Here is a 20,828-nt window from a genome sequence, read left to right on the forward strand (position 1 = left end):
GCTAAAGTAACGCTCCCTATACTTTCAATGCATTTTTCAGCTTGCACAAAAGTAAAAAGGTGCGTAGCCGGTGTTTACGTGTGTTTACCCTCCACTACACCACTGTTCATAGCCCCATAAACCGTCTTGTCCTTGCACAGCACTAAATCGACAGTCCCATGTTACAGGACCCAGGAGGATCATCTCTGATTATGTTGTCATTACGCACCAGAATAGGTTGGAACAGAGTGGTCCTCTGTAGCTCAGCTGGTAGAGCACGGCGCTTGTAACGCCAAGGTAGTGGGTTCGATCCCCGGGACCACCCATACACAAAAATTTATGCACGCATGACTGTAAGTCGCTTTGGATAAAAGCGTCTGCTAAATGGCATATTATTATTATAATTATTATTATATATGACATATAGTACCAGTCAAAAGTTTGGACACACCTACTCATTCAAGGGTTTTCTTTATTTTTACTATTTTCTACATTGTAGAATAATAGTGAAGACATCAAAACTATGAAATAACATATATGGAATCATGCAGTAACCAAAAAAGTGTTAAACAAATCAAAATATATTTTATATTTTATATTCTTCAAAGTAGCCACCCTTTGCCTTGAAGACAGCTTTGCATTCTCTCAACCAGCTTCACCTGGAATGCTTTTCCAACAGTCTTGAAGGAGTTCCCACATATGCTGAGCACTTGTTGGCTGCTTTTCCTTCACTCTGCGGTCCAACTCATCCCAAACCATCTCAACTGGGTTGAGGTCGGGTGATTGTGGAGGCCAGGTCATCTGATGCAACACTCCATCACTCTCCTTCTTGGTCAAATAGTCCTTACACAGCCTGGAAGTGTGTTGGGTCATTGTCCTGTTGAAAAACAAATGATAGTCCCACTAACCGCAAACCAGATCTGAGGGCGTATCGCTGCAGAATGCTGTGGTAGCCATGCTGATTAAGTGTGCCTTGAATTCTAAATAAATCACAGACAGTGTCACTAGCAAAGCACCCCCCACACCATCACACCTCCTCCTCCATGCTTCACGGTGGGCACCACACATGCGGAGATCATCCGTTCACCTACTCTGCATCTCACAAAGACATGGCGGTTGGATCCAAAAATCTCAAATTTGGACTCATCAGACCAAAGGACACATTTCCACCGGTCTAATATCCATTGCTCGTGTTTCTTGGCCCGAACAAGTCTCTTCTTATTACTGGTGTACTTTAGTGTTGGTTTCTTTGCAGCAATTCGACCATGGGCTCCCGAGTGGCGCAGCGGTCAAAGGCACTGCATCTCAGTGCTTGAGGCGTCACTACAGACCCTCTGGTTTGATTCCAGGCTGTATCACAACCGGCCGTGATTGGGAGTCCCATAGGGTGGCGCACAATTGGCCCAGCGTCGTCCGGGTTTGGCCGGTGTAGGCCGTCATTGTAAATAAGAATTTGTTCTTAACTGACTTGCCTTGTTAAATAAAGGTAAAATATATATATTTTTTAATGAAGGCCTGAACAGTTGATGTTGAGATGTGTCTGTTACTTGAACTATGTGAAGCATTTATTTGGGTAGCAATTTCTGAGGCTGGTAACTCTAATGAACTTATCCTCTGCGGCAGAGGTAACTCTGGGTCTTCCTTTCCTTGTGGCGGTCCTCATGAGAGCCAGTTTCATCATAGCGCTTGATGTTTTTTGCGACTGCACTTTAAGAAATTTTGAAAGTTCTTGAAATGTTCCGGATTGACTGACCTTCATGCCTTAAAGTAATGATGGACTGTTGTTTCTCTTTGCTTATTTGAGCTGTTCTTGCCATAATATGGACTTGGTCTTTTACCAAATAGGGCTATCTTCTGTATACCAACCCTACCTTGCCACAACACAACTGATTGGCTCAAACGCATTAAGAAGGAAAGAAATTCCACAAATTAACTTTTAACAAGGCACACCTGTTAATTGAAATGCATTCCAGGTGACTTCCTCATGAAGCTGGTTGAGAGAATGCCAAGAGTGTGCAAAGCTGTCATTAAGTCAAAGGGTGGCTACTTTGAAGAATCTCAAATATAAAATATATTTTGATTTGTTAAACACTTTTTTGGTTACTACATGATTCCATACGTGTTATTTCATAGTTTTGATGCCTTCACTATTATTCTACAATGTAGAAAATAGTAAAAATAAAGAAAAACTCTGGAATGAGTAGGTGTGTCCAAACTTTTGACTGGTACTGTACATGGCGCTGGGATAGAGCAGTCTCTCACTTCAGCCTTTGAGTAACATTGGCTAAGGCCACAGCAAAGGCCTGCACTGCTGAGAAAGGATACTGGAAATCCAGGATATAGGCGTTCCCATCGATTCTGCCAAACTGCATCACCTGTAGAAAGACATGGTGAAAAAAATCTGGGAAACAGAAATAAAGCTTTGAGGAAGGCCTGTTTGCATCGCATCTGTTTGCCTGGAGCTCAATAAGTACTGACTCAGCTCAGCCATAAACAGGTCAATGTGACAGTTGGTGTCAGCGGTGAAATCTGAACCCAGGTCTCCAGAGAGACTGGAGCCTAAACATATATTTAAAGCAACCACAATACTACACTGATTTTAGCATTCTAACTTATATAAAAGTGCCGTTATTAACAAATCATCAATGTTTCTGTAAATAATAAAAGCAAAATCTTACCTGTCTGCCATCCAGCTCGATCTGAAAGTTCTTAGCAGACTCCTGAGTGACCCGTCCTCCGAAGTCCAGCTGGTAGACCTGTGTGGCCTCGTTCCACAGTGGCTGCTTATTGGCCATGACGTAGACGAATCCCTGGCTGCCCAGCCCGCGGTCCTCTCTCTCATTGGCCTTCCTGCACTTGATCTCCTCCAGTTCGCTGGCCATCCTCAGGCTCCTCTTACTCTTCCAGCCCTTCTTGGAGCTCTGGCTCTGGTTCATCAGTTCGTCTCCGCTGATGAAGAGCTCGGGCTCACTCTCCGAACTGTCCTGGAACTCGCTGGTGGTACTTGTCCTGTTCAGCTTCTTGGTTTTGTTCAGCTGCTCCCTCTGGCCTTTGGGTTTCTTCTTCTCCCTGCCACCCAGCCTGGGGCTGGAGATGAGGGAGTTGAAGTCGGAGAGGGCGCGCCCTTCCTTTTTGGATTTTCCCTCTGAGACGGTGGTCATGTTTGCCTCCTCAGCTCGGCTGTCCAGACGTTTACGACTCTTCTTGCTGAACCTGTCGGACCCCTGCCGGTCTGGAACAGGGCTTTCGTTTAGAGAAGACGGCTCCTGGAAGCTACTGGCAGATTCCGCCAGCTCCTCTGTAGGGCTTTTGGGTTTTGGCAGCTCGGTTGGTGGAGGAGGAGGAGGAAGTGAAGGAGGTGGGGGAGGAGGAACCGTAGGAGGAGGTGGGGAGAGGACTGGCTTCTCTAACAACTGATGAGACTTGATGGGGAGGGTGGCAGAGCCTGAGGGGTCCTGCATGGGTAGGCTGTAGGGGTTCCAGGGGTGCAGGCTAACAGGGTGCAGCTGAAGCCCGGCACAGGAGCTGGCTCCTGGGTACATCGGGGGCAGAGGGCAGCAAGCCAGGTTGGCAAGGTTGGGAGGGTATCCAGGTGGCAAGACCAGGTTGGGGTCCTGTGGGGTGAACTGGGGGACTGGGGCAACTACTTCGTTGGGAGGGCAGGGTGGTGGAGGGCTCTGCATTGACTGGAGTGGGGGTCCACCCTGACCTCCCCCTGGAGGGAAAGGTGACAGGGAGATCTGGTAACCTGATGGGAAAGTAACAGTGCTTGGGCTGCTGGGAGGTTTTGTTGAGAGTAGGAAAGGCAGCCGCGTCATGTCCAGGTGCTGAGCATTGCTGAAGATGAGCGGGGGTGGTGGTTTGTGCGTTGGTGGTGGAGGGGGAGCTAAGATAGTCTGTTCTTGAGGTATCCAGAACTCCTCTGAGGTGTTCGGGTCCCACTGGTATGGTGGAGGACGTTTCAGAGTCAAACTAACTTCCCCAAGAGTCAAGTGACGACACTGCTGACTTAATGTCTCGTCTTCAGTAAAGGCAGAGTTCACGTACACCGTCCTATCCCTGCTGTTATCAACAGGACTCAGCAGATTGTACGACGACTGAGAAGCTAGAGGCGAAGTACTTTTGGAGTGGACAATGATGGTGCTGTGATGAGCACCTTTTCCTGGTGGGAAATCCTGCCGCACCACAGTGCCTCCTGCGATGCCACTGCTGCTACTACCACCACCGCTAACACTGACACTGGTGCTGCTGCTGTTGCTGCTGCACTGAGTGCAGGTATACAGAGCTGTAGGCACCCTCTGCTGGTAAGAGAGCGCTAGGGCAGCACTGTTGATCTTAGACTTGGACGGTAGAGTCCTTGAAGCGTCAACCATCTGGGACACCTTCAAGCGGGATTCCACGTCTCGCCTGTCACGCCGCAACGTAGCGTGAATCATGTGACTACTGTCCATGCGTTGGGGAGGAGGAAGTGTTGTCGTGTTAATGTTAACCTGATTGGCTGGATCTGGGTAGGGGGGCGGGTCTCTGCTGGGTATGGAGTATCGTGGCACTGAGAGGCGGCTTAGGGTCGCTGAGCTGTAAGGAAGATGGACTTTCTTACTGTCAGACGATGAGGTGACTTTAAGTGTGGCCGAACCTCCCATGCCTTGAACAGCGTAGGCGTTCTGGTTGCGTATGAGTCTTCTGCGAGGGCGACACACTTCCTCTACATTCCCACTGCTGTCAAAGGTCGTGATTCTCTCGTATCCCATCTGGTACTGGAGACCAACTGGGTGGAGGGAGAACTCGTCTTTCTTCAGACACGGGTCTGCTGTAACCAGGATGTTGGGGTTGTCACAGTTGGTGATGAGGGTCTGAGGAGCGGTGGAGGTTGTGACGGTGGTTGCAGATACTACAGTTCCTGGGTAGGGCGGTGGAGGGTTCACTTTCCTCATCTGGATCTCAACGGAAGTCTCTGCATCAAGGAAGGAAGGAGGTCTAGACCGTAGTGTGTCTGTGTCTATGAATGAAAGAGTTCTGGATCGGGAGGAGTCCGCATCGAGGAAAGACGGAGGTCTAGACCGCAATGTACCGGTATCTACATCAATGAAAGAAGGAGGTCTAGTCCGTATTGTGTCTATGTCGATGAATGACGGCGGTCTAGATCTTGATGTGTCTGCTTCGAGGAAGGAAGGAGGTCTAGACCGTATGCTGTCTACATCAATGAATGATGGAGGCCTGGACCGCGGTAGACTTGGCCTGCCCAGAGTATGGCTCTGAGTATGCCCCTGCTGTCCTCTTTCTGGCCCCGACTCAGGACTGGGGTGGGGTACCTGAAACTGCTGCAGGGAGATGGTGGGGTAGCCAGTAGGCGGAGGGGGCAAGGTGATCTGCAGCTTCAGTTGCTGCTGCATTTGTTGGTGCTGCCTCTGCATCTGTTGGTGTTGTTGTTGTATCTGCTGATGCTGCTGCTGCAGCTGCTGCTGTTGTTGTCTCATCTCTATAATCTGCTGTCGGATCTGCTGTTGTTGCTGCTGCATTTGTTGCTGCTGCTGATGCATTTGCTCGTGTTGTAGTTGCATCTGTTGGTGCTGCTGAGCGATTTGCTGCTGTTGCAAGTGTTGGTGCTGCTGTTGGATCTGCTGTTGTTGCTGTTGCAGTGCCGCCTGTTGTTGTTGGTACTGTTGTTGCAGTGCTTGGTGCTGCTGAGTCTGTTGTTGCTGCTGCTGTTGGATCTGCTGTATGTGAAGCTGTTGCAGTTGTTGATGTTGTTGTGGAATCTGTTGTTGTTGGTGCTGTAGTTGTTGATGTTGTTGTTGCATCCTCTGCTGTTGCTGCTGTTGCGTTTGTATCTGCTGTGGTTGTTTGGACTGCTGTTGTTGGTGCGTCTGTTGTGACTGAGGACGTTGTTGGTGAGGTTGTTGAGGGAGGTTATGTGGAGGCGGAGGTGGAGGTAGCGTTCCAGCCAGGAGGGGACCCATCTCTAGCCCATTAAAGATCACCTGTCCTGGGTTGGAGTACCTTCCTAGAGTCCCACTGTACTGTACTGCCACAGCATCCTGACCATGATCAGACCCCGGAACAGAGGCTGAGGCCGCTGCTGCTGCTGCTGCTGCTGCTGAAGCCGTAGCCGTGGGATTGGTCAGGACATCCAGCTGAATGTTCTGATTGGCCAGCAGGGACTGGACCAGACCAATGCTCTGATTGGGGGACATGGCCTGGGCGGGGCTGTGGATGGGCGCGATGGGGATGTTGACCGTACATGGAGGGTTGTCACCTGTCACTCCAGATGGTCCCATTACTGAAATACAAGTCAGAGACTCTTATGAACTACATCAACATACACATTGATCCACCCAAATTTCATAAGTATTCATTCTCAAATTCATGAAATCCTGTATCTAATCATCCTGAAAAATCCAGTGAAATCCAATTATTTCATTCATTCATACCTGGCAAGTCATCCTCGTCCTCACTGAAGACGTTGGGGTTAAAGACCGGCAGGCTCATGAAGTCAAGTGATATTCTCCGCACCTCTGGAAGGTAGATTGTCATCTGCCTTGGTTGTAGATGGAGCAAACTGGTCTTATAGATAACTGAAATGGAGAGAAACATGTATTTGGTCAAATTTGACAGAAAAATGGCAGAAAGGAAATTGCAGTCACAATAAAGTAAAAATGTAAAAAGTTAAACACATAAAATTGGGCAATGTGTGATTTAATGTGTAAATGTTTTCTTCTCAAATTGTAGTGATCTTACCTGCCCCCAGATTAGCAGGTAAGAAAGAAGCAAGTCCCACAATTTTGAACTTTGTCCCCCAAATATTGGACGTGACTTGAGCCAGGTAATTATGCTGTAAAACCAAGCAAATAGAAAGGCAGATGGGTACAAATATGGTAAAGAAAATCACAAAATAATCCAAATGAAATATGATCTCATAACCCAGAACCAAATCTCATGTGTGCTAGCTAGCTAGCTAACTGATTTACTTTCGGGTGTGGAAGTGGCAAAATCAGAACTAGCGAAAACAGAAGTTTCAGCCCCTCCCCACTATAGAATCACTATGAACTTTCCACATAACACATATTCAGACAATACCTCAGAGATTCCATCCATGGACATCTCTCGACGTGTCAGACTGGGAGAACGAATCAGAGGCTTCTTTGTTGGTAACCTTGGCGATCTAAGCCCTTCCTGACTAGTCCTAGACATCTTGGGAGATTTTCTAGATTCCATGTTCCTTCTACGCCAGAAAACAACAAAACCAATGGCAAATAAAGGCAAAATAGACAATTTTTTATCATAAACACTGTCGTCACAACAGGTTAGAACAAATCAAATGATAAATATGACATATTTCGGAAGCTTGAGCTTTTGTTTTAGATGGATCAGCGACGGGTAATGGTTATGATTAGGGTTGAAAATGGTAAACAGAAGTCTTATAACGTCATTCCTACAGAATCTAGACCATTGTAATGAAAGATACCTGGAATGCTTGGGAGACCTGTTTCCTCTGGATAGTTTAGGCGACTTCTTCCCGACCCACTCATCACTCAACTCAATGTCGCTGGAGTCGGAACAGTTACAGCTGTCAGTCATGTAGGAGATCATAGCATTCACACACACCTCGTCTGAAATAAACAAACAAACAAACATACAAACAACAAATGAAAAATAATGTATGACTCAACCTGAACAGGTCAGAACTGTAAAAAGGCAATTTACTTCTGAACAAACAATAGTAGGGGTGCCCAACCCATTGATCACAATCTACCGGTCTAAAATGAGCTGTTTGTGCCTAACATACAATCTATTTTTTAAAAGCTCATTAAAATACCTTTTCCTGTGCCAAGCCCACCTGCTTTGCTGTCCGTTTTAGGGTCCATGATAATGAACTCTGGGCGTAGCTTGCTGATGCGTCTGCCTTTGAGGATGGGCACCAGCCCCCCTAGGTGTTCCAGGTAGAGGGTGTAACAGGGTCCCCCTGCCTCAGGGTTGTCCTCCGCTCGTTTCATGGTGCAGTGCAGCCTCTCGTTGCCAGCCGTGGGGTAGCTGACAAAGTCCCGGATGTTGTTGGGATCAGGAATGGGAGGCTAGAGAAACAAGAGAAGAGCATTAACAGTTGGTCCCAATTCGCACCCTGCCCCTACTCCTTCCCCTTGGCCCCTTAGCTCTTTAGATCTTTAGAATCTGGATAGTTATAATCAGGGTAGTGATGGAGCTTCCAGCATATCCCTTGCACCTTACAGATCTACAAACATTGAAGGGTTACAACCAAGTCCAGATGTCTTTGAGCTGAGATAGTAACCTACAGTAGCCAACTGAATAAAGCTCCTTCTACCTTGATGGTGGGTATGAAGGCGGTGGTGACGTAGGAGCAGAGTATGGAGGGCATGTTGAGTTTGCCCACGTCCCTCTCCTCTCGCAGGGCGCTGGCGATGCCCTGTTGGCACAGCAGCTGCAGGCTGGCCACCCGGTGCTCCACACGCACCACGTACAGCACCGGGCCACATGCCAGAAACAGACGGGAGTCTCTGTGGCCCCAGCAGATGGTGGTGATGGGGCGCTGCAAGGCAAAGGTTGACAAGGCAGGTTCCCAGTCAGCCATGTTTTATTCACATTTTATGGATCCTTGATTTCCGGTTTTCTCCATAGCCGACTGAACTGAACGAGACTTGGAAGTGTGGCAAGACTACATTTCATATTAAGTTTAATTCCTGTTAGTATTGATTGAAGATTTCAGATGACCTATAGACTTTGACTTATACGTGTTAGAGGACCTACCCAGAAGGAAAAACTGGTTGAAATTATGCCATGCAAACAGATTACAACCAGTTTGTAAATATCACACTATAACGTTTCAGAGGAGGGAATCAGAGGGGAGCTCACCTGGGCAGGTGTTTCTAACGTGTAGATATGTTCTCCTTGGACGTTGTAGAACTTGACCAGGGCGTTCCTCATGATAGAGTCAGAGGGGACTCCAGGGAGCCCATGTCTCTCCATCCCAGCTACTGCCAGGAGGTCCCCCTGCGAACACCATTGGACCTCCACATCTGAAGAGGAGAGGCTCCAGTCACATTCATACTGTAGAGTATCTTTTATATTACACAGCGGTGGGTTTCCTAGTACATTATTTCTCTCACCGACAGCAAAGTGCTTCACTTTACGAATTTGGTTCGCTCACACATAGAAGATTGATAAAGTAATGACCTTTGAGTCCTGAGCGGATGACGATAGGAGCGAGGTCATCGTAGTTGTTCATCAAACTGATGTCTCCTGATATGAAGCTGACTGTCAGAAGGGGCTTCAGGCTACGTACTAGGGGAGAGAGAAATAAACACGTTAGCCTACTGGTCAATGTACTGTCGCCATCATAGTGCACAATCCTAGTGTTCACAGTAGGGGTCAAAATACGTTAGAGGTACATTAGAGAGAGGTATAAGACAGGGATTCCCTTGTTCTTTGTTTTAGCGTTAAAACAATGTGTTACCTTGAGGTGGGTTATTGTCATTATGGTCAGTGTCGATATCTGTGCCCAAATAATCAGTGCTCACATTATCTAAATAGGCACACTGTCTTACATAATCATCATTACATGATCTTACCTTGAGGTGGGTTATTGTCATCAGAGTCGGTGTCGCTCTCTGTGCTGTCCTCCACCAGGAAACAGGGACAGTTCCAGGACATGCCGACGATGCCATCTGACTCATGCAGGAGGACATGGGCGAGCATACGACCGTGGCAGTCCATCACTATCAGCTGACCATCAGCCGTACCGAACAACACCTGAAGTACAGTGGGCAGGAATCATTTTTATGAGAGAACGCATTTATGGAGCCAGTTTCCTGGACGCAGATTAAGCCTTTGACTAAGAACGAAATAATCTCCATTGAACATGCTTTTTAGTCCAGGACTAGACGTCATCTGTGTCCTGGAAACCAACAGATTATTTAATATAATGTATGCCAAACATATCATGTGTATTTCTATATCTGTTTGTAAAAGTGTAATACATGTAACAATGTTTTGTTTAGGTGTCATAAAGGCTTTATTGATCCATTTGATGTATTGATTGATTGAGGCGGTTTACCTGTTGGTCATCAGGTGTCCAGATGCCACAGGTGATCTGGCTCTCCAGGTTAATCTCTGAGGACCAGTGTCTCTGTCCGCTGACTGACCCCACTAGGACAAACCCATCACGGTAGGCGATCAGGGCCTGGGTGCCGTCATGAGACCATGTGAAGTCACTCACCTGATGGAGAGAGATAAGAGGAGAGAGGTAAGAGTAAACATACATCCATCAATACATGATCTTTTCACAAATACAAATAAATATTAACATTTTTTTTATCCTTTAACTAATATTCTACCCATCAATTAATATATTACTCTGATGATGATGATCGTGCATTTCCTATGAAATGTGCCTTTGTATGATCAATGATAATGTGTGTGTGCTGATGACGTCAAACTTACCTGGGCAGGTACAAACTTACCTGGGCACCGCGGTCATTCACTAACTCCACAGACCACCGTCCCTCATATTGAATCCAAACAAAGATGCCTCCCTCCATGTCACACGTGGCCAGCTTCTGAAAGGGCTCATTCCAACGGACCAACACAACCTGTAGAGAAAACACAATGCAACTGCTATTACACTCCACCAACACAGGGGGCTGTCTAGGAATGTGAATGTGGAATACAGTTCAATATTCCACATGAAATAGGCCTACACTGTCCTGATGGGAAAAATAACAAAACAGTGAATTTTCTCCACCCCAGTTTCTGATGGTACAGTCAGCACAGATGTGAGCTCTGACAAAAAATACTCAGTATGACCTAGAAGCTACACAATAATTTAAAGTTATCAGACGGTATCAGAGAAAATATTGAATATGCATATATAAATCTACATACTGCACATACTTCACACTAACACACATCAAATTATGTTCTAATGGTTGCCCAGTTCTCTGCCTAATAAGATATTGAAAACGCAAAAATGACAAAGCCGGCCCACTCACCTCACTGTTGTGTCCTCGCAGGTTGAAGTTGATTCTCTGAGGGGTGTTCCTGTCTCTCCTGCAGTGGCTGGATGTGAACGTTACCCCCACCACCCCTCTTCCATTCCCCGTGGCCAGCCAGCCCTCCTCATAGTAGCGCCGCCGGCACACCGGCTTGTCCTTCTCGCTCTTGGGGACCCGGCCCTTCCAGGAGAGGCAGAGGATGTTGGAGTCGCTGCAGAGGATGGGACCATGTTCCACAGCAGCCAGCATCCCTACTGAGTGACTAGGCTAGGAGGTAAGCAGAGGAGGAGAAGATAGTGGAGGTTGGTGTCTTTCTTCTTTTTTATAATCGTTTTTGTATGTGTTTTTTTTGTTGTGTTTCCTACGTTCCCGTCTTGATTAAAGCATTTGTGTCTCTAACTTTTAATGTGTAATTGCTGCTGGTCTTGTTATGCAGGGTTCCCTTGCAAAGGAGACCTTGGTCTCAATGGGATTCCCTGTTTAAATAAAATAAATAAAAATAGTTTAATTGACTGACTTTGCTTGATTCTTTTTTGTTTTCCATTATTAGGTAGGCTAAAGTGCTTAGGTTCTTTCTCCAAGAGGTAGGCTTATTAAACCATCCAATACAGTCAGGTCATAACTCAATATTACTAGGCTATATATGACCAGGTAATGTGACATGTAGAATAGAATAGAATATAAATAAAATTGCCCACATGTTACTCACCTCACAGTTCCTGGACATTGTTGACTACAATTCCTCCCCTGTAGGTGGTGTCCATGTTTCCATTCAGATGGTGCACTGAAGAGCGAGATAATTCCTAATGCCCTGAACAGAGAAAATAATATATAAATGAAAGGACTCACAGCATTCAGTTTACTACACCAAGATGGCTTGGGCCTCAGGTCTTGAAATGTCCATCCTGATTGGTAGCCTATGACAGGGCCATTATGTAGGCCTGTGTCTTCATGTGATTCCAATCAGTGTCTGAAAAAATACCTACAGTATGGAGCAGTGCAGTATGATGACTATTCCATGTCAAAAAACATTTTAAAGTTTAAGAATGAATTAGGCTTAAGCCAATTAATTTATTCCAAGAATATCCATAGCCTATAAGCCTATAGATTCAATCGAATAGGTGCAGTCTTTAAACAGGAAAATCACTGTCTTGTCCATTCAGTGCATCAACCTTGAAATTAATATTGCTCTTAGCTATTAAATGGAATGGCTAGCTATCATGGTCTTTATGAAAAACTGTATTGAACATTCTGAACTGAACACTCTTGCGTTCGTGTCTCCATAGGTACCGAGATCAGTCTGTTACGTCATTAACATGATACTGATTCAATTAAACTTGTAGATTTCAAAGAATACACGGAAAAAGAATAAGCCCTAATGGCAAGCGAAAGAAATAGTCCACCATATATATATATATATATATATATATATATATATATATATATATATATATATATATATATATACACATATATATATATATATATATATGTGTGTGTGTGTGTGTGTGTATACACACACACACACACATATATGTTCAGTAGGCTATCCATCGGCTATATTTTCCATATTTACAATAAGATGGATACTCAATGAATCAATCAAATCGCGTTGTCATAGTGAATTAAGATAATGCATGAAAATGAAATCCATCACCCTCATCCACCGCTTTTTGTTTGGATGGAATCAGAGGAGATCTCGAGGAACCTGTATAAAACGGATGATTTCCCTCTTTCGTATTTCTTTATCTGACCAATTCCAATCGCAAGACTGACAAAATATACATGCCACATACACACACGACAAAAGAGCCACGATGCAGAACTCACTTTATCAAATATAAGGTCGCTGTCATATCCTTGATCTGTGCAGTACACCAAATACTTGTAATGATAAGGTGCAGTCGCGTTGCCAACAGTGATGTATATCAACCCTGGATAGCTGTTGCCGTGTATTGGCCATTGGGAGGCTTTAAAGCCACCGGTCGGCCATATTGGCACTCCCCAGTAGGAGCAGTCCTCCATAGGATTGAATGGAATTCTACAGTATTTCAGTTAAATGTTTCCAGAACAAAATTGCATGTATTTAAGTATTTTAGTTGTTGTAGTGGGGACAGTAACATTAATAATCTCTACAAATTATACTTGAATGAAAATGTTTTAATATATTTTTTCATTTCTTTTTTAATGTTTAGCTCACATAATATAATTTAAAAGTATGCATTAAGGTATCTGCAATAGAATAAATGTGGCAAAAACGAATGTAGACATTAATAAATGCATTTCCATAGCTTCCAAAATATTTTTCACGCCGGTGAGGGTGTGCCAAGATGGGGGTATGGTGGCTTCAACATAGAGACCCCAGTGGTGATCTAGCGTATATATAAATCATTGGTTGCCAAACTGTTTCAGCTGACGCTTGGTGCTCCTTTAATCCCGGTTGCCATGTAGTTTACATTGGGCGCGTTCCAGGTCGTTTTTAATTGTAGTCGTGATGTGCAGATCATCAGCTCTCACAAAGCCTGGAGAGGTGTTTATAAAGATCTCAGGAAACACCAGTATGAATGATGTAGCGATCCTCTGAGATCCGCAGCGTGAATACAATAATGATGACCTGGAACGCAATCAAAAACATGCTTTTGCAGAGAAAAATCTGTTGATTAAATTAAAAATGTAAATATCAAATATCAATGTTGATGTCACACCCTGGCTCTGGGGACTCTATATGTTGAGCCAGGGTGTGTAGATTCTATGTGTTCTAGTTCTGTGTTGTAGTTCTATGTGTTGTATTTCTATGTTGGCCAGAGTGGTTCCCAGTCAGAGGCAACGAGTGTCAGCTGTTGCTGGTTGTCTCTGATTGGGAACCATATTTAAACAGTCTGTTTTCCCTTAGTGTTGGTGGGATCTTGTTTCCGTTTGGTTTGTTCCGTGTTGGTTGTGTTAACCGTAGGACTGCACGTATCGTTTGTTGTTTTGTTGTTCGTATTATCACTGACGATAATAAAGATTAAGTATGTTTGCAAATAACGCTGCGCCTTGGTCTACTCCGTCTAACGATCGTGACAGAAGATCCCACCATACCAGGACCAAGCAGCGTGTCCAGGAGCAGGCAGCCTGGACGTGGGAGCAGATCTTGGACGGGCAGGGGTCCTGGACCTGGGAGGAAATCCAGGCCGGGATGGATCGCCGTCCATGGAAGGAGACGGTAGAGGCACGACGGAGAGAGGAGCAACGGCATCAACAGTGTCGTCGTCGGACGGACGAGAGGCAACCCCAAAAAATTTTTAGGGGGGGGCACACGGCATGGGCGACAGGGCAGCAGGAGGCAGCTACAGGGCGTATTAGGAGGTTAGGTGAGGAGGCCACCAGGTTAAGGGGGCTATTGGTGCAGAGGGAGCAGGAGTTAGTGGTGCAGAGGGTGGAGCTACTGGAGGCGATAAGGGAGAAGGTGAGAATAGAGGCACGGCGAGAGGAACTGGGTAGGCAGCTGAGGGAGCGGAGGGTTATGACGAAACCCAGTCCCGCTCCTCACACCAAGCAAGTGGTGTGCGTCACCAGTCCGGTCCGGCCCGTTCCTGCTCCCCGCACTAAGTTAATGGTGCGCGTCGCCAGTCCGGCCCGGCCTGTTCCTGCCCCTCGCACCAAGCCTACGGTGCGCGTCGCCAGCCCGGCCCGACCTGTTCCTGCTCCCCGCACCAAGCCTACGGTGCGCGTCGCCGGCCCGGCCCGGCCTGTGGCTGCTCCACGCACCAAGCCTACGGTGCGCGTCGCCAGCCCGGCCCGGCCTGTTCCTGCTCCCCGCACCAAGCCTACGGTGCGCGTCGCCAGCCCGGCCCGGCCCGTTCCTGCTCCCCGCACCAAGCCTACGGTGCGCGTCGCCAGCCCGGCCCGGCCTGTTCCTGCCACTCGCACCAAGCCTACGGTGCGCGTCGCCAGCCCGGCCCGGCCTGTTCCTGCTCCACGCACCAAGCCTACGGTGCGCGTCGCCAGCCCGGCCCGGCCTGTTCCTGCTCCACGCACCAAGCCTACGGTGCGCGTCGCCAGCCCGGCCCGGCCTGTTCCTGCTCCCCGCACCAAGCCTACGGTGTGCGTCGCCAGCCCGGCCCGGCCTGTTCCTGCCACTCGCACCAAGCCTACGGTGCGCGTCGCCAGCCCGGCCCGGCCTGTTCCTGCCACTCGCACCAAGCCTACGGTGCGCGTCGCCAGCCCGGCCCGGCCTGTTCCTGCTCCACGCACCAAGCCTACGGTGCGCGTCGCCAGCCCGGCTCGGCCTGTTCCTGCTCCCCGCACCAAGCCTACGGTGCGCGTCGCCAGCCCGGCCCGGCCTGTTCCTGCCACTCGCACCAAGCCTACGGTGTGCGTCGCCAGCCCGGCCCGGCCTGTTCCTGCTCCACGCACCAAGCTAACGGTGCGCGTCGCCAGCCCGGTCCGGCCTGTTCCTGCCACTCGCACCAAGCCTACGGTGTGCGTCGCCAGCCCGGCCCGGCCTGTTCCTGCCACTCGCACCAAGCCTACGGTGCGCGTCGCCAGCCCGGCCCGGCCTGTTCCTGCTCCCCGCACCAAGCCTACGGTGTGCGTCGCCAGCCCGGCCCGGCCTGTTCCTGCTCCACGCACCAAGCTAACGGTGCGCGTCGCCAGCCCGGGTCCGGCCTGTTCCTGCCACTCGCACCAAGCCTACGGTGTGCGTCGCCAGCCCGGCCCGGCCTGTTCCTGCCACTCGCACCAAGCCTACGGTGCGCGTCGCCAGCCCGGTCCGGCCTGTTCCTGCCACTCGCACCAAGCCTACGGTGCGCGTCGCCAGCCCGGCCCGGCCTGTTCCTGCCACTCGCACCAAGCCTACGGTGCGCGTCGCCAGCCCGGCCCGGCCTGTTCCTGTCACTCGCACCAAGCCTACGGTGCGCGTCGCCAGCCCGGCCCGGCCTGTTCCTGCCACTCGCACCAAGCCAGGGGTGCGAGTCGTCAGCCCGGTCCGGCCCGTTCCTGCTCCACGCACCAAGCCAGGGGTGCGAGTCGTCAGCCCGGTCCGGCCCGTTCCTGCTCCACGCACCAAGCCAGGGGTGCGCATCGTCAGCCCGGTCCGGCCCGTTCATGCTCCACGCACCAAGCCAGGGGTGCGCATCGTCAGCCCGGTACGGCCCGTTCCGGCTCCACGCACCAAGCCAGGGGTGCGCATCGTCAGTCCGGTCCGGCCCGTTGCTGCTCCACGCACCAAGCCAGGGGTGCGCATCGTCAGTCCGGTCCGGCCCGTTCCTGCTCCACGCACCAAGCCAGGGGTGTGCGTCGTCAGTCCGGCACAACCCGTGCCTGGGTCACCGGTGCCTGGTCAGGTTCCGGTCAGCTGCTCCACACCGGAGCTGAAGCAATCCGCTCCTACGATGTCCAGTCCAGCTCCAGCCAGCGGGGCCAGACCGGACCAGGGGCGCTACGGGGGGATTATTGGAGGGTGGTGGTCAATCCCGGAGCCGGAACCGCCTCCGAGGAGGAATGCCCACCCAGCCCTTCCCTGGTTTGTCTATGTTGAGGCGCGGTCGCAGTCCGCGCCTTTTGGGGGGGGTACTGTCACACCCTGGCTCTGGGGACTCTATATGTTGAGCCAGGGTGTGTAGATTCTATGTTTTCTAGTTCTGTGTTGTAGTTCTATGTGTTGTATTTCTATGTTGGCCAGAGTGGTTCCCAGTCAGAGGCAACGAGTGTCAGCTGTTGCTGGTTGTCTCTGATTGGGAACCATATTTAAACAGTCTGTTTTCCCTTAGTGTTGGTGGGATCTTGTTTCCGTTTGGTTTGTTCCGTGTTGGTTGTGTTAACCGTAGGACTGCACGTATCGTTTGTTGTTTTGTTGTTCGTATTATCACTGACGATAATAAAGATTAAGTATGTTTGCAAATAACGCTGCGCCTTGGTCTACTCCGTCTAACGATCGTGACAGTTGATCTCAGACACATCACAGAAACTATCAGATGTATAGAATGGAGTTCTAGACAAACCACATTAGACTGGATAATAACAAAACATTTATTAAGAACTTTGTTAACAAATCACAGAAATATGGGCCATACTAGACAATCCCCCTTAATCTTATTGCACATAGATTCCATTAGGATACAAACAGTTAATAAAAAACATGGCCTATAGTATGGTCAATCAGAGCACAATTTATTTATTTAAATCCATCTTTTGAAGTTCTCTTAGTTAGTAGACTGAATAGAAGGTAGGATGGACGGTGGACCAAAAGGCCAAAGGGCACCTTACCCAAAACGGAACAGTTCTCCATAAACACAGGGCCCTGTCTCTTCCAAAGACTGCCAGCAGTAAACCCTAATGTAATAATCACTTAACCTATGTATTCCCAGGCGGCATATGGTGACATCATCAGGTGCATGCCTCTTGAAAGGCATGGATGACACTGTCATATGTGGGAGGAGGAGTCTGTGTGGGCAGGAATCCTTTAAGACTGCTGTTACCCAACCAGAAAGAGTTCCGTTGGGGTTGAGCTGGCATGAGGGAGGCAGAATCTGCTGCTGATGAATTGGTGGCAGTAGTGTCATGAAGGGGCAAGGTATCCTGGTTGTTAATGTCACCCTCTGCCCCGTCACCCTGACCCAACCTGCTGCCTTTGGGCACTGGTCGGAATGTGGATGCTCCAGAGCTGGGCTTCTTCCCCAGTGGCCCAACCGGCTCCACCGATGGCTGTCTATAGAGACTTAGAATACCTCCTCCTCCTAGGCTGTTGTCGCTGCGCCGGTCGAACACTGGGTTCCGGTAGAGGCCCAGGCGGCTGGCCATGAAGTTGTGTGAGTGCTGGGAGGTGGCTGAGCGGTGCTGCTGTTTGGGGCGCCTGGTAATCCGGGCGGAGGCTCTGCGTCTCAACAGCCATGTAAGGAGGATGTAGATCAGAGCTCCAATCAGGAGGCCCACCAGCATGGACAGACAGAAGGCTAGGACTAGGTTATCTGGAGGAAAAGATGGAAGATATTAGAGAACTTTTCAAGACTTTCCCTAATGTAGCACGAATAGTCTAGACGTGACGCATGTAACACTCATTTAAAGTCAACAGATTTGAGGGGAACTGACACCGAAGGATGTTTTATATTTTATATTTTATTTATTTCACCTTTATTTAACCAGGTAAGCCAGTTGAGAACAAGTTCTCATTTACAACTGCGACCTGGCCAAGATAAAGCAAAGCAGTGCGATAAAAACAACAACACAGAGTTACATATGGGGTAAAACAAAACATAAAGTCAAAAAATACAACAGAAAATATATATACAGTGTGTGCAAATGTAGCTAGTTATGGAGGTAAGGCAATAGACCGAAGGATGTGTGCTGGGATAGTGGGCAAAACTGGCTAAAATGACATCATTGCAACCAGTTTTGCCTGCTGGGGTTGATCAAAAAGGAGAGGCAAGGAACTCACTTGTTGTATAACTGAGTTATCAGATTCAAAATGCTAGTATACGTTCCTTGACAAATTGCAAATGATTGCTTCCATAGTCCACAATTGCAATGACAAACTGAGTAGTAAATTGACTAGTCAAAGAGGGTCTCATATCACTTCATGGACTATCGGTTAAATTCAGACAATAACTTTAAGCATCAACCTTTCACCTGACTAACTATTCCAGACTGATGTATTATATAAATATATGTATTATAAGACCATAATAACATGAGGTTGTACTGTGAAATGCATCCTACACAGAAGACTAATGCAGGTAGCATAGAGATTTCCTTAATTAAAAAAATACACATGTACTAATAAGGCAGGCTTAAAATTCTTACCAATGTTAAATGATTGTAGTATATCCAGAAATTGATTTGTCTCATTGAATGCCATTATAATACAGAAAATAAAAGTATTTGAACCCTGCAACACACTGAACTGAACTCTTTCCAAGACAGACTGCCTGCTTGGTCCATTTTTTCCCTGTCTGTTTTGTTTGCAATAGCGGAAGCTTTGCTGTCATGCTTCCTGCCCCTCTCTCTAGTTAAAAAAAATTAGCTGGTGCTTTGCTTATCTGTGTGGGACAGAACTCTGGGAAACAAGGCTGCTTCCTCTGACATCATTTCCTCCTGATCAATGAACAATCAATATTCCTGTTGAACAATGGCCTCTTGGCTCCATTATTCAAATATGGTGATTTACATGTATGGCAACTATGTGACTTTTAGATCGAGAGCCTTTTTCATGTTCTATAAAGTGCTGTAAGGGTGTATTGTAAGGGATAGCGATAGGGACTAGGGTGATAGAGCTTACATAAATAGAAACACAACACTCTGTTGCGCACAATAACCATTTTGTTTCCAAGTGTCTTGCAAGTGTTACAATAAGGTTATGATAGGCAAACCCACCAAGAAAACTCACTGTCCAAAAAAAAGTATGCAGTGCACACTATCAAGTATACAGTATGCTGGGATTTTCTTCAATTGTTGTGCTACTCCCACTTCCCTAAACTCTAAGCCCTCCCTAGCTCCAGTGGTTCCCATGTAGGCTGCAATAATCTATGGGCGCTGCCACTGTTTGCCTAGAATGTAGATGTCAAATAGACATTGCTGAATAAAAGTATATTGTAGCTAATTACTAGGCATACTAAGACGCACTGTGTAGTGAGTACTGATAGACCTACTGTAGACCCATTCGGTAAGGCAGACAAACTATACATTACCTCAAGGAACCAGAAGATGGCAGTGAAGTCCAACGATAGACAGATACACATAAAAAAACATATGCTCATGAAACATCTGATTGTGGGAAAGCAAAGCTGATAATGTAAGATGATAACATGACTAACATATTTGTTGCAAAATAATGTGCATAAGTACACGTGAAATGTACACGTCAATATACACATGCCAATGGTTTAATTAAGTAATAACATATTTCAAACTTTTTTCAGCAGTGGGTTATTTTTGTAAAACATTTTTAAAGAAGGTATTTCTATAACTTTTTACCCGTTTTTTAAGGGATAAAACACACTATTTCTGTGACATCCACACACTGATTTCTTTAAATCCATACATTCACAGTCATCATCACTGGACGCCAAAGAAATGTCAATAAACTGTAAAGGAGACCTACTGGGCACACACTGTTTGAGTCAAAGTTGTTTCCGTTCAACGAACGAGGGATAGAAGTTGAATTGATGTAAAATGCCCAGTGGCAAGGAATGTCCCAATTCGACAAGGAGCGAATAACTACAGAGTAACTTTAGCGTGAGGACCATATTCTCCCTTTTTTCATAACAAGAAACTACAAGGAACGAAAAGTGTATCTAATATTGCTACAATGTTGCACATTCAAAACTATTGTTGCAAACACGGAGACCGCTACAATGTTTGATTGTTACCATTGGCAACATAGTAAAACATACACTTCCTGCCTGAAATTGAGGCTGTAGGATTGGCTGCAGTTTGACAGTCTTGTGGTAAAAATCGGTTGAACACTGCACTTAGTGGATTGACAGTCTAGTGGTAAGAAACGGTTGAACACTGTATTCAGTGAAACGTTTCTTAGTTACGTTTATTTTACTAGATACATCAATTTCTATCAATTTATTTTACTAATGTGTTACTAGTACTACAACTGCGGAGTCTATGTTCCTTTTTTTCTAGTTATTTCACCAAATGCGGGAAGGCAAATTTATCGTATAGCTTATAGATAATTGATGCAATAGCTCAAGACAAGAACTCCTAATAGAGCCTACATTAAAGTGAGTGACAATGTCTTTGTTGTTTGAAGTGCGTCTCAAAATTAACAATTTTTGACAGTTAATTCAATGTTAGTTCATTCAGAGTATGCACTGTAGGCTTACAGTAGACTTCATGTCACTTTCTCCTAGTATT

At 47.1% G+C, this 20,828-nt stretch overlaps 2 protein-coding genes across 7 annotated transcripts; both read right to left on the reverse strand.

Moving 5' to 3' along the window:
- Positions 1 to 2,174: 2,174 nt before the first annotated feature.
- Positions 2,175 to 12,896, reverse strand: LOC121544252 (tubby-related protein 4-like). Of its 5 annotated transcripts, none has more exons than XM_045209094.1 (16): positions 12,816 to 12,896; positions 11,695 to 11,796; positions 10,983 to 11,252; positions 10,455 to 10,583; positions 10,049 to 10,210; positions 9,564 to 9,744; positions 9,169 to 9,276; positions 8,848 to 9,011; positions 8,300 to 8,524; positions 7,817 to 8,051; positions 7,445 to 7,589; positions 7,057 to 7,201; positions 6,718 to 6,811; positions 6,411 to 6,554; positions 2,658 to 6,259; positions 2,175 to 2,354 (listed from the first exon to the last, which is right to left on the reverse strand). In XM_045209094.1, the coding sequence occupies exons 2-16, from the start codon at positions 11,710 to 11,712 to the stop codon at positions 2,238 to 2,240; spliced, it is 5,739 nt and encodes a 1,912-aa protein (XP_045065029.1). In that variant the 5' UTR covers positions 11,713 to 11,796; positions 12,816 to 12,896; the 3' UTR covers positions 2,175 to 2,237. The 5 variants fall into 5 exon arrangements, with proteins under 5 accessions (XP_045065029.1, XP_045065028.1, XP_045065027.1 ...); XM_045209093.1 differs by having other exon boundaries at positions 7,057 to 7,207; XM_045209092.1 differs by having other exon boundaries at positions 7,796 to 8,051.
- A 4,112-nt stretch (positions 12,897 to 17,008) lies between these two features.
- LOC121544294 (myc target protein 1 homolog) lies at positions 17,009 to 20,304 on the reverse strand. Of its 2 annotated transcripts, none has more exons than XM_041854206.2 (2): positions 20,065 to 20,304; positions 17,009 to 17,935 (listed from the first exon to the last, which is right to left on the reverse strand). In XM_041854206.2, the coding sequence occupies exon 2, from the start codon at positions 17,904 to 17,906 to the stop codon at positions 17,355 to 17,357; it is 552 nt and encodes a 183-aa protein (XP_041710140.2). In that variant the 5' UTR covers positions 17,907 to 17,935; positions 20,065 to 20,304; the 3' UTR covers positions 17,009 to 17,354. The 2 variants fall into 2 exon arrangements, with proteins under 2 accessions (XP_041710140.2, XP_041710139.2); XM_041854205.2 differs by lacking the exon at positions 20,065 to 20,304 and adding an exon at positions 18,768 to 19,334.
- Between the last annotated feature and the right edge of the window lie 524 nt (positions 20,305 to 20,828).

Source organism: Coregonus clupeaformis, chromosome 29, assembly GCF_020615455.1.
Source record: "Coregonus clupeaformis isolate EN_2021a chromosome 29, ASM2061545v1, whole genome shotgun sequence".
In the NCBI taxonomy this organism is placed as follows: domain Eukaryota; kingdom Metazoa; phylum Chordata; class Actinopteri; order Salmoniformes; family Salmonidae; genus Coregonus; species Coregonus clupeaformis.

Bases quoted from the DNA above. Each gene is read 5' to 3' on its own strand.
- LOC121544252 (XM_045209091.1), bottom strand. The intron at 9,745-10,048 runs GTAAACCGCCTC...ACTGTACTTCAG, and splicing joins GGACACCTGATGACCAACAG to GTGTTGTTCGGTACGGCTGA. The intron at 9,277-9,563 runs GTAAGATCATGT...TCTCTCCCCTAG, and splicing joins TGACAATAACCCACCTCAAG to TACGTAGCCTGAAGCCCCTT.
- LOC121544294 (XM_041854205.2), bottom strand. From the start codon at position 18,822: ATGGCATTCAATGAGACAAATCAATTTCTGGATATACTACAATCATTT. The intron at 17,936-18,767 runs GTAAGAATTTTA...CTTTTCCTCCAG, and splicing joins ACTACAATCATTTAACATTG to ATAACCTAGTCCTAGCCTTC.